Raw genomic sequence first — 12,128 nt, 5'->3', positions numbered from 1 at the left:
ACAGATAACACATCCTGAAAAGAGGTCTAACTAAACTCTATGGCAAAAACACAACATCTAGTCGGGGGGTCTATTACGAAAATCGAAGTTTCTATCATACCGTCCTCCGCTGGATGTAGGTGACATAAAGTTACTTTTTATGCTTTAGTGCATAAAGTTAAGAGCGTTTATACCTGCTGAGCTGGCAACGTTGCATTTTTGTTAGTTTTTCTCGATTATTTCATAAAAATTGAATGAAAATTAAAAATGTTGCCTGATAGAACACTTCTCAATGTATAAGTCAATGTGTCTACTCCAATAATTATTCGTTATAGACTTTTATTTTCTTTTAAAACAGTTCATAAACCTTAATTCGTTTTTAAAGAATATAAAAGTCTATCACAAATAATTAATGGAGTAGACACATTAACTTATAAGTACATCAAGAAGTGTTCTATCAGACAAAATTTTAATTTTCATTCAGTTTTTATGAAATAATCGAGGAAAACATAATATCTTTGAGAAAAACTAACAATAATACAATGTTGCCAGCTCAGCAGGTATAGGTAAACGCGCTTAAATCTTCTAAGACCAAGGTAATCAGGTGTCAACAGCCAGAAACAAAAAAGTTTAAAGTAAAACTCAATCAAATTAATCAAAATAAATCAATAAAACTAAAAATTAATAATTGGATAATAATGCATGAAATATAAAAGGTACCTAGTAAGTGAACAATTGTTTCTACTGTTGCTATTTAATTTTCACTTCTCATGCTCGTAAAGTTCGTGTTTATGCTGGATCTAGGCGACATAAAATGACTTTTTATTCTCTAGTCTTCGTCTAAGACCAAGGTAATCAGGTGTCAACAGCCACAAACAAAAAAGTATCTGCATATTTTTTTTCATAAATTTGAATTTATATAAAAATAAAAATCAATAAAAATTAATCAAAATAAATCAATAAAACTAAAAAATACAATTATATAGTAATGCATGAAAAATAAAAGGTACGTAGTAATTGAACAATTGTTTCCACTGTTGCTATTTCATTTCCTCGTAATCGAAGTGAAAAACTCGAGCATTAAACCCTTTTTCCCCTCGACGTATCTATCCACCCTCGCCGTACCGGCTCGGGTGACTATATGAAAGTCTTGATTAAAATGGCCCGTTTTATGCTCTTGTTGTACCATCAGCCAAATAAGTGGTCTACCAATTTTTAAACAAGTTACTATCAAATGAATATGTCGCTTAAGTCGAACTTTCAAGTTAATTAACAGACACGTCTCTTGGCATTATTGTTTTATGCATACAAACGACTATCAGCTTTAGGGTGGTAGACCACATATTTGGCTAATGGTACCATCTACTTTTTGCATCTACTATTTTATTCTTATTGCCATCGTTTATCCATCGTCGCGTGTGATGTCATATTATTTCGTTGTCTAAATTTTTTTGCGAAAAACGCTTGAAAAACGTGTAAACCAAAATCACCAACGTTTTCATTATATTACTTTCTTTCACACGAGGATAGAGAGAGATGGTGAACGCGATCGCGACGCGACCCTCAGCGCATTAGACAATACGGCCTCGGGTCAAATTCTCGTCTGATAAAAATCAGACACTTAAAAACGGAGTACTTAGGTATAGTCAAGGGCATAAATATATGTACGTTACCAAGACGTCAAAAATATTTGTACACCTTTATGCCACTCACTAACCATAAGGCCGATGTATTCATATATTTGACGCTATGGCTGTTTAGATATTTATGCCCTCGACTGTACTGAATCACAACGTTGCAATAAAGGTTGTATAGGTTTTTGAGAAATAAGTATTATGCGAAATAGTCGTGCTCAATGCAATGATTATTGATCATTGCACTAACAACAATTGTGTGGAACTTGTTCAATTATGCCAGTTAGAGAGCACCTCTTTGTAATTTCCTAAGGAATCAAAGTTCATCCCACATAAAGATCAATAAAAAGACTACTCATACTTAATCATAATCTAATTTAATACCTTATTTTAGTAAAAATATTGATTTTTTACAATGTAAAATAAATATGTTAAATCACTAACTAAACATTTTAATTCTAGCATTATCATATTCTAATCATGTAGTCATGGTAGCAGCTAAAGGTACATCTTAAACCCATTCAAAGTCCGCTGCAGTTATTTGAAGCTCACTATGGACGTAACAAGCCTTTTGCAATGTTAGCAATGGCTGGCGTATCTGCAACATAACATCAAACACGTTTATTAGATCCGAAGTCGGGAAAATGCGCATATTACACACGTTACATGACAAATTATAACTTTTTAGTACTATGACCGGGCTAAGTCGCAGACACACACGACAGGCAAAGGCGAAACTATACGGTTCCTTGTTGACTACGAAACGAAACCGTTAAAATAGATTAAGGGTATGCGCGCACGAGCAACTTTTGTCTCCTGTCTATTTCATCTCACATCAATTCTATGGGTAGTCGCATCGCTACGTGTGCGCACTTTCATACTAAGCCATACTTAGACATGATATGAGAGACAAAATAGTCGCGGACACAAAAGTTGCTCGTGCGCGCATACCCTAAAATATTAATAAGAGCGAGCAAGCAGCCCACTATGAATTTAAAGATTTTTATTAGCTAATAAATGATATTCAAAGTAGAGTTTAATAAACAAATCAAACAAAACTAACTTGAGATCTGTAGAGCAAACTCAAGCTCATTTTTGAAAACTTTAAGCATCCGTTGCTCTCCTAATTCAAAGCCAACAGGTAGGCCCCACATTGCGGGGCAACCCAGGAACACCTGAAATATTTAACATTTGTTAAATAGCAAAAAGTGCAGTCAGACTGCAAAAAAACGTACCTGCCAGGCCAGGCGACCATGACTTTTAAATTGGTTGACAATGGAATGGGTTTGTTTGATAAAACTATTGTGCTTTATCAAAAATGTTCGTTCAGTCGGGGGCATACATATCTATACCTACAGCCATAGTCGTCGAACATACGAACATACTCGTAAGTATAAATCGCCCTTGACTGTCCAATTGCAAAATAATCTGTGTTCGAGCACTGCTTATCCTATAACACAGGTTTTAGCCTATTTAGGGAGTAGATTTATAGATTTAAGTAAACCTTGTAAAATATGTTTATTTGAAATAAATAAAATCACGAACAGCCATTGCAACACTGATTTAATACTATATATCTATCATCTTTATCTCAATTAAATGCATAATAAAATTTATAATTAGGCCGGATAGAGAGGTATAATTTTAGTAACCATTATATCAGTACTAGCTTTTGCCCGCGGCTTCGCCCGCGTGGAATTCGGCTATCGCGCGCTGTGCCCTCGGGAACTGTGCATTTTTTCCGGGATAAAAAGTAGCCTATGCCACTCTCGGGCCCATTAACTATGTCTATGCCAAAAATAACGTCGATCCGTCGCCCCGTTTCGACGTGAAAGACGGACAAACATACAAACATACACTTTCGCATTTATATTAGGTATGATAGTTAGTTTGGATAACTAGCTTTTTCCTGCAACTTTGTCGCGCACAGAACTAAATGAAAACTGCCCAAGTTTTTCTTATCTCTGATATACTACAGTGTAATATATATATTTCATCCCTTGAGGTATCTATTTTCAAAAACATAATAAACGCCGTTATTGAAATCAATTTTTTTTAAAAGTACCTAGTTGTTTCAGAACATACGATCATCTTTATTTCTTCCTTCGATTAATTCACGCGTACAGGGGATGATTTTTAATAACAACGCTGCCGTTCGATTTTTATTCAGTGGTATCGTATTTCCAAACATCAAATTACATCGTCTCCAGCCTTTATATGTTTTTTTTTTTTAAATTGAGGTTTGTAGCTTTAGTGGTTTCGATTTCTCGTAGATAGATAGGTACGAGGGGCGTTCAATAAAAAGTGAGAATGAGTATGTTATAAAAACAACTTTTATTAAATGTCATTTTATTTTTCGACATAGTCACCTTTAAGCATAATACACTTAAGTATATCTTTTTCTAAACTTAAAATTCCATTTTTAAAAAAGGTCTCATCTTGAGTACTTAAAATATCTTGTACTGCAGCGACTACCGCGTCGTCGTCTTCAAATATCTGGCCTTTCAGTCAGATATTCTTTCAATCTCGGAAGAAGACAAGTTTACGTCGCTGTTTTTCGCGGATCTCATTGCGCAATGTTGCTATTTGTTTGGCATATAAAGTGCCCGTAATAGTGGCTCGATGCTCGAGATACTCAATCATTACTACCCCTTTACCATCCCAAAAAACAAGAGCCCATGACCTTACCGGCAGATGGGCCCACCTTGAATTTCTTCGGAGTTGGAGATGATGGCTTTTTTCATGTCATAGACGCAGTTTCGTTTCAGGGTCGTAATGATGGAGCCATGTTTCGTCCATTGTTATAAATCGCGCCAAAAAAAGTTCCCGGTCTTGCTGTGTCAGGTCCAAAGCTTCTTGACAAATCTCGACTCTAGTTTGTTTTTGCGTGTCAGTAATCATTATTGGTACCCAACGCGCAGATACCTTTTTCATACCCAAGCGTTCATGTAAAATATTATGCACGCTCCCCGTTGAAATCTTTACATTTTCAGCAATTAAACGAACCGTGACACGACGATCCGCAAAAACTAAGTTTTCGACTTTTTTCACAATTGCTTCAGTTACTGCTGTAGTAGGGCGTCCGGAGCGGGGGTCGTCCATGGTCGATGTTCTTCCACGTCTAAATTCGGCGCACAAACAATTCGCGTGCAGTTCAATTTTCTCCATTTTCGCTAACGTACTCAAAATAAAAGAAATTACCGTATTTTTTTTTAACAAAAGACAGTTAATTTTATTTTTCATAGCAATCAGCTAGATTTACCGGCCAGTATTTAATTTCCTAATATTGAAAGAGTTTCCATCTCATTCTCACTTTATATTGAACGCCCCTCGTAGATAACAACTTTATTTTTTCACAAAACAAATACAAACAAGTGAAATAATGTAAAAAACATAAATTTTGCTGTATCTAAATAAGCTATGGGTAACAAGTGTATGTAGAAACATTTCATCCCAATAGCGGTTGAATTTGCTAGAACCCGTCCTTAGGGCTCGCCAACATGCCGATAGAAAGCGCTGTGCAAAATTGCTAGCTCCTGAACCCATTAGTTGGGCTGAGCGTTGATATTTCCGTCAGTCAGTCAATCGTTCAGTGAAATTTTCTTTTATGTGCCTATAAATTGAAAAAAAAAAAAAACGGCCAAGAGCGTGTCGGACACGCCCGAGATAGGGAAATTAACAGCGCGAAGTAGAATTTCAACGTCGGGGGTACAGCGCCATTTATCGGCAAATTGGGTAACTAATAAATTTTAAGTTTTAACATTTACCTTCAATCTTCTGTATATCCAGAGCAGGAATCCTTGTTTTCCGATGTTTGAACATATTTCTGGCCTGAATTCTGTCATGTTTTGTAGTATAGCTATAAAAATATACACACATAAAATAAACTTGATTACTATTTCACCTTAACATATTATGTACATATGGTTATTATTTATTACCAAGTATGTTCTGCACAGCATCTCTCTCATCAGGCACTTGTTCATCAAGTCTTGGAAGGTTGTGCAGTAGCAAGACTGGAGCTTCAGCTTCCATTAAAGCACTGATAAGCACATTTGCCCCTTCCTCATTCTTATGTAGAATCTCAACATCTGTCAGTTCCTGGAAAATATTTTTTATTTAAAATTCACACATAGGACATGTCAGTTTTAATGGTATTTAGTTGATTCACCAAAGGGAGTTAGACACATAAATATTATTACTAATCGAGTGTGAAGGCCTGACGCGTAGCAGAGTACTATAAACGCCACGATTTCAGTAATCTGTACTAACCTCCGACGAGTGTATAAAAGCTTTGCTTTACACTATGCTTTATTTAAATTGAATTGTTTTCGCGCCAAAAACTACTTAATGCGCGTGCTAAACGAGAAAGAGTCTGACAAGAGAATTCAAATTTTGAAAGAAATCCCGTGGAAATTCTCAAAAAGCGATATGACTGACACTTGAAATGAATCCCTGGGATTTCGCAAAATTTAGTGACAAATTCCAAAAATGCAAGTGCAAGTTGCCTATGTGTTATTCGAGACGTCCAGTTGTCGACATAATAAAATTCATCGAAATCCGTCTAGTCGTCTTAGCATCAAAGAGTAAAAAACACTCATACACACATACAAATTTTCTCTTTTATATTGTTATTGATATCTAGATCTAGAATTTAGAAATCGAATGGGGTAGTATGGACTTTCATAGAACATAATTACCATGATATCAGGACAGTAATTATTCCTTAAAATATTACTGCCTAGATTTTCAAAAATGTTTGATTAATGGATTTCAAGCCTTTTGGACATTACTTGTACACATACTAAGCCAGTGTAAGGTATACATCATATTTAGAACGAAACTGACACAATTCAAAATGTTCTCATTTTAAAACTCAATCATGTTTTGTTTTATACAATAGTATATTTTTATTGAGGGACTAAAATAAGCGAATAATATTTAGCGAGGGTGTCTATTTATCCGAGGGTTTATATTGACTTTTAGCCTTATGGTGAAAACTCTATTTTTCACCTCGATTGCGAGAAAACGCTTTCTGTGAGAGAATTAATGCGTTTCTTATTCCTCTCCAGTCCATAAATCTTTCATAGGTTTTTAAATAAATCTTTCTAGATTTCGGCGGCAAAAGATTATCAATTATGTCTTTTGCTCGACATCATAATTTTCACTATCACTTGACGACATTGTGAGAATAATTAATTTATTTTAATCGTTTATGATTTACTCTCTACAACAATTTTAAAGTTTTCGCGGTAAGTATTTTTTTCCAACATATAACAAAATGGAAGCGAAAAGTTTATTTTTAGTAATGTGAATATTTCGAATTTTGTCGGTTTCATTCAAAAGGTGCGTATAAATACTCAGCACTGTCCCAATAGTTACATTGTTTAGTTTTTGTCATTAATTAGCAACAGAGGTGACAGTATGGGGCTGGGGGTATCTGTTGGGCATTAGCATGTCAAGCACTCAGACCTTTACCTTAGTATGAATATCTTTTACTTCTAAATTGTTTCAATACAATACTATACAATGGCTCTTTATTGTAGGTACACCAGAAATAATAGCAAGCGATACAGAAAACAGGTAAAGTCACCAGCATTAATATCTGCCACAGCGGAGCATGCAAAAATATCGGACACATCCGTTCCGACCCTAGAAATAGAGTCATATCAGATATTTATGCACGCTTGTTGTGTCAGATATTGGTGCTGGTGACTGTACGCAGAAAGAAAAATTCATTCATTCAATCAATTCAATTAATCAAATTTCAATTATTTTTTTTCATTTGGAATTTAAAAGTGGATTGTTTGTTTTCTTTTAACTTAATTATCTGCATCTGGAAGCATAAGGTAGATTGAATATTATAACTAAGCGAAGCGTAATTTAATAGTTAATTATATATTAAGGAGCTGTTTCACCATCCATTGGTTAGCGTTAACCGACGGTTAAATGTGATGCCGTCTCCGTCTATTCGATCAAAACCAATAGAGACGGCATCACACCTAACCGCCAGTTAACACTAATCAATATATCACTTACCTGCAATAGACGCACTACTTTAGTAAAAATATCAGTATTAACATGTGAGAGCAATTCTAACAAAGAATTAATAAATTTCAATTGCACCAAAAGAGGATATTGGTCTGGTACTGTATTAACTGCACTAAGATCCTGAAAAATAAAAGTACTTAATAAGTTCCTGTGGGAATAAATGCCTTAGTCTTCCATTTATATTGATCTTATAATGGTATGTTTACTTGCAATGCTTCATGCAGATCTAATTCACTCTCCATAAATTTCTCAGGTCTATCGGGAAACTTAGTTCTCATTTCCTTGTTCCACAAGGCTTTTTCTTCAAATGCCTGAACCAGATTCTTCACTTCTTTTTCATCAAGTACTTCACCCTGTTATCAATTTATACATAATTATTAATTGTGTTTGTCTAGCAGATTTCATTAAATATGCGGGTCTATACATAGTTTTTAGGGTTCCGTAGTCAACTAGGAACCCTTATAGTTTCGCCATGTCTGTCCGTCTGTCTGTCCGCGGGTAAGCTCAGAGACCGTTAGTAGTAGAAAGCTGTAAGTTGACATTAATAAACATATCAGTCACGCCGACAAAGCGGTACAATAAAAAAAAGTAAAAAAATTTTTTTTAGGGTACCTCCCACAGACGTAAAGTAGGGGTGATTTTTATTTCTCGACTAACCCTATATTGTGGGGTATCGTTGGATAACTCTTTTAAAACCATTGGGGGATTGCTAATACAATTTTTCTATTCCGTGATCTATTTGCGAAATATTCAACTTTAAAGTGCAAATTTTCATTGAAATGGAGCACCCCCCCCCCTCTAAAATCTGAACTGTTGGGTTATTAAATAAATTTGAAAAAATTAGTAAAATCAAATTACAAGAAAAATTATAGCGGCTAAGATTGCTTGAAAATTATTAGTAGTTTTAGAGTAAACCTGACTATGAAGCTTGAGGTCCCGGGTTTGATTCCCGTGTTGGGGCAGATATTTGTATGATAAATAAGAATGTTTGTTCTCGAGTCTTGGGTGTTTAATATGTATTTAAGTAGGTATCTATCTATATAATTATATTTATCCGTTGCTTAGTACCCATAACACAAGCTTTGCTAAGCTTACTTTGGGACTAGGTCCATCGATCCATCCATCGATTGGTGTGAATTGTCCCGTGATAATTATTTATTTATTACTTGTAATACTTGTCTGTACTTAATGAAATAAAAAAAAAAAAACAAATATCAAGTCATAAAAAGGAATCTATTATTTTTTATCACTGGATTGTTTTAAAAACAATCAATACAAGGTAGGACATTAATGCCTTAGAAAAATTTACTTTATTTGCACTGAAGAATGTTCTGTACAAGTTAATAGAAATGAATAAATAAAAAATACTGTGTGGTGGTTTCTTAGCATAAGCTAATATCGAAAAATTTAAAGACTATTAGTTACCTCATTAGCTTCTGTTCTTACAAATGGAGGAACACCTTTCTTTTTTCGTGTTATCATAGGTATCTTGGCTGTGCTGGTTACCTTTGCTTTCTTGCTGTGGTGCACTTGGGGCATCGGGGATCCCTCCTCATCTGAATAATCACTATCATCCTCATTTTGCTTTGTTGAACTTGGTGTTGGCTGTTAAATAATTAATGAAAAGGGTAAACAAATAAACTAATAATAAGTTGGTGGAAATCAATAGTCAACCTGTTTTTAATTGCTTATGAACAACCTTTTAATCATATCGATGGTTGAAAGGAGATATCGACTAAGCAACATATTTTTAGATAGAGTTATATAAATGTTCAGAATCAGTGAATTTTTCTCTGTTGTTTGAGCTATGCTTCAAAATTTTCACAAAAATGTTGCTTAGTCAATTTGTCCTGTCAACCATCAATATTAAAACAAACAAACAACTGATTATACCAGGACCTAATTGATTTTACCTGTTGTAGTTTTTTGAAAGAATTTTATTTTTAACACATAGTTTCGAGTTGGATTTTTTTAATATTGGTTCCTATCAGTTGGTAAATTTATGCATATAATAATAAAATACATTCCCATTGTTTATATGATTCAGACAAGAATACTACAGCTACAGGGAGGAAAACAGCATACAAATGAAAATATATGCAGAACATACTAAGTGGACCACACAATATAGGTAAATAGTTGATGTTTTATAATCATTAATAAATAATTTGTATAATCATGAATAAATTAATGTTATAAAATGAAGGAGTCTGAATACAACTTTGCCATTTAATTTTGTAACTTTTGTCACTTGTAATGTAACTACCTGCTAATTGGAACTTTTATGATGCAAATTTATTTTAATTTAAGACCTTTGGCACTGTACTGCTGAAGTTTCGATGGTGTACCTAACGTTAATAAGGTTCGATTTGGAATTAGAGAAAAATATGTATACTGGTACTTACTTTGCAGGGAAAATCACCAACATCCATTTTATACTATTCCCGAATAAAACTTTTTACAGTTCTAACTTAAAGCTTTATGCTAAACAGAATATTTCAATATCAATTTGACTTCGGTAAAAAATTAAACTCTACAAAACCAAAACGTTTTATCTAATATGCATAGACGTTAAATACAAACAAACAAACAATCATGTAAGTAACATCCAATGACATCCATGCAAACAATACGGGTGAGGGTGACACTCTTTCCCATTCCCGTTCCCAGCCTGGATAACACCGACCTGGAAATACCGGCCCTGTTTTTTTTATACACGCCCATAGAAACTGACAGCAGGGCTACTCCGAAACTCGAAGTTCGTATCGTGCGGTCCCTCTCGCTCTCGTATCAAACAGTGTAAGTGTCAGAGGGACCGCACGACACGAACTTCGAGTTTCGAGTTTCGGAGTAGCCCAGCAGGAGCTTCCAAAGAGAGCTTCTATGGGCATTTACACGAAAGACAGAGTCGGTATTTCCCACCCGGTATTATCCGGGCCGGGAAAGAGTGTCATCCAACACTTCTTTGGTGGGGTAAGTAAGTAATGTCAGTCAAATTCGGTATTTTTTTAGTTATCTATTCTGGAAAAGGAATCAAGTTTATACAATCAATATTTTATTTGCGATTGTTAGAAGAATATAAAGATAAAAGTTGTTATTTTATTGTTTTCTTTTTCATAGTTTTTCGGGTTACGTACCCGAAAGATCTAAACAGTTGTTGTCACTCACTTTTCCAACTGACACAGGTTTTATAAAGCTAAGAGTAATTAGATGAGTCTTCTTTTAGGGTTTCGTACCCAAAGGGTGCCAACGGAACCCTATTACTGAGACTCCGCTCTGTCTGTCTGTCTGTCTGTCCGTCTGTCACAGGGCTCTATCTCTTGAGCCGTAATAGCTAGGCACTTGAAATTTTCACAGATTATGTATTACAGTGGCCGCAACAACAACAAATACTAAAAATAAATTGATTGCTTAGTAGCGACATCTCTTGTCTGAGTGAGCGGTTGGTTCCGAAAGAGTGTGACGTCTCTCGATGAGAACGGAACATAGATGTCGCTAGTGCTGCTGCATAAGTAGCGTAGTAGAAATAAGCAACCTGAGATATGTATGCATAGGAATAATTCGTGTCTAGATTCCTGTCCAGCGGTGGTGTAGGGGTTATAGCACGCAGCACGGATTGCTGAGGACCTGGGTTCGATTCCCAGCGCTGGTCTCTTTTTCTGGTTTTTCTGTGCATCCATGTCTCAGTTTGTATTTTCGATATGGTTTCACGGAATACCCGTAAAAGTAACAAATTTGGAGTTGAAATTAAAAAAAAAATACAAAAAGACTCCAAATAAACCAATCATAATTATACCTAGTGCCAATCGCGAAGACGCGTGATTTTGTCAAAATTAGCCGTAAATGATATTGTAATAAGAACCACGGCACGCGTCATCGTGAATGACTACCTATACCTACTAATAATACTTTACACCGTGTTCTTTTTGATTTCCGTTAACTTTAATTAAGGGGACAATTTACAGGCCCTATAACGTAAATTTCTCTAAGACACTGGTGCTGGTGGCCTGACTTACTGTTTAAAAGATACCTAGTCAAGAGTTAAGATACCTAATTAATTAGTAGCAGTTAGTGGCTCCGAAGCGGTAACGTTTCGTGTGCTCTGCCTACCCCATTTGCCATTTGGAAATACAGGCGTGATGTTTGTGTATGTTTGTTTGTGCAGCCCTTAATTTATGAAGTTAAACAAGTGGATTTTTGAAGCTTGTCTCTCTTATGTGCAATTCAACTGTTAACATTGACTGTGAAGCTATTATTATATACACAAAAAATATTTATATTCTCAAAAAATATATTTCTATTTGACGGGTATAAGTTGCATTTTTTTAGTATAGGTACGGTCTAAACTTAATTGTAATTCAAATATCGAACACGTTAATATTAGTTTCAATTATTCATTAACTAACTGTTGCCCGCGACTTCGTTCACGTAGAATCCGTTTATTGCTATCCCACGGAAACTATG

General features: G+C 35.1%; 1 protein-coding gene across 2 annotated transcripts; it reads right to left on the bottom strand.

Annotated features, from left to right (window-relative positions):
- Positions 1 to 1,968: 1,968 nt before the first annotated feature.
- On the bottom strand, positions 1,969 to 10,357 carry LOC141429122 (beta-catenin-like protein 1). Of its 2 annotated transcripts, none has more exons than XM_074089347.1 (8): positions 10,070 to 10,357; positions 9,171 to 9,269; positions 7,871 to 8,017; positions 7,653 to 7,784; positions 5,555 to 5,714; positions 5,381 to 5,472; positions 2,677 to 2,788; positions 1,969 to 2,211 (listed from the first exon to the last, which is right to left on the bottom strand). In XM_074089347.1, exons 1-8 carry the CDS (start codon positions 10,094 to 10,096, stop codon positions 2,165 to 2,167), a joined length of 816 nt encoding a protein of 271 aa, XP_073945448.1. In that variant the 5' UTR covers positions 10,097 to 10,357; the 3' UTR covers positions 1,969 to 2,164. The 2 variants fall into 2 exon arrangements, with proteins under 2 accessions (XP_073945448.1, XP_073945438.1); XM_074089337.1 differs by having other exon boundaries at positions 9,090 to 9,269; positions 10,070 to 10,356.
- Between the last annotated feature and the right edge of the window lie 1,771 nt (positions 10,358 to 12,128).

This window comes from Choristoneura fumiferana, chromosome Z (genome assembly GCF_025370935.1).
Source record: "Choristoneura fumiferana chromosome Z, NRCan_CFum_1, whole genome shotgun sequence".
Taxonomy (NCBI): Eukaryota; Metazoa; Arthropoda; class Insecta; order Lepidoptera; family Tortricidae; genus Choristoneura; species Choristoneura fumiferana.
This window is presented reverse-complemented; position numbering and strand designations above follow the sequence as displayed.

Bases quoted from the DNA above. Each gene is read 5' to 3' on its own strand.
- LOC141429122 (XM_074089337.1), bottom strand. From the start codon at position 10,096: ATGGATGTTGGTGATTTTCCCTGCAAA. The intron at 5,715-7,652 runs GTAAGTGATATA...AATATTTTCCAG, and splicing joins AAGTAGTGCGTCTATTGCAG to GAACTGACAGATGTTGAGAT. The intron at 2,212-2,676 runs GTTAGTTTTGTT...GTTATGTTGCAG, and splicing joins GTTTGCTCTACAGATCTCAA to ATACGCCAGCCATTGCTAAC.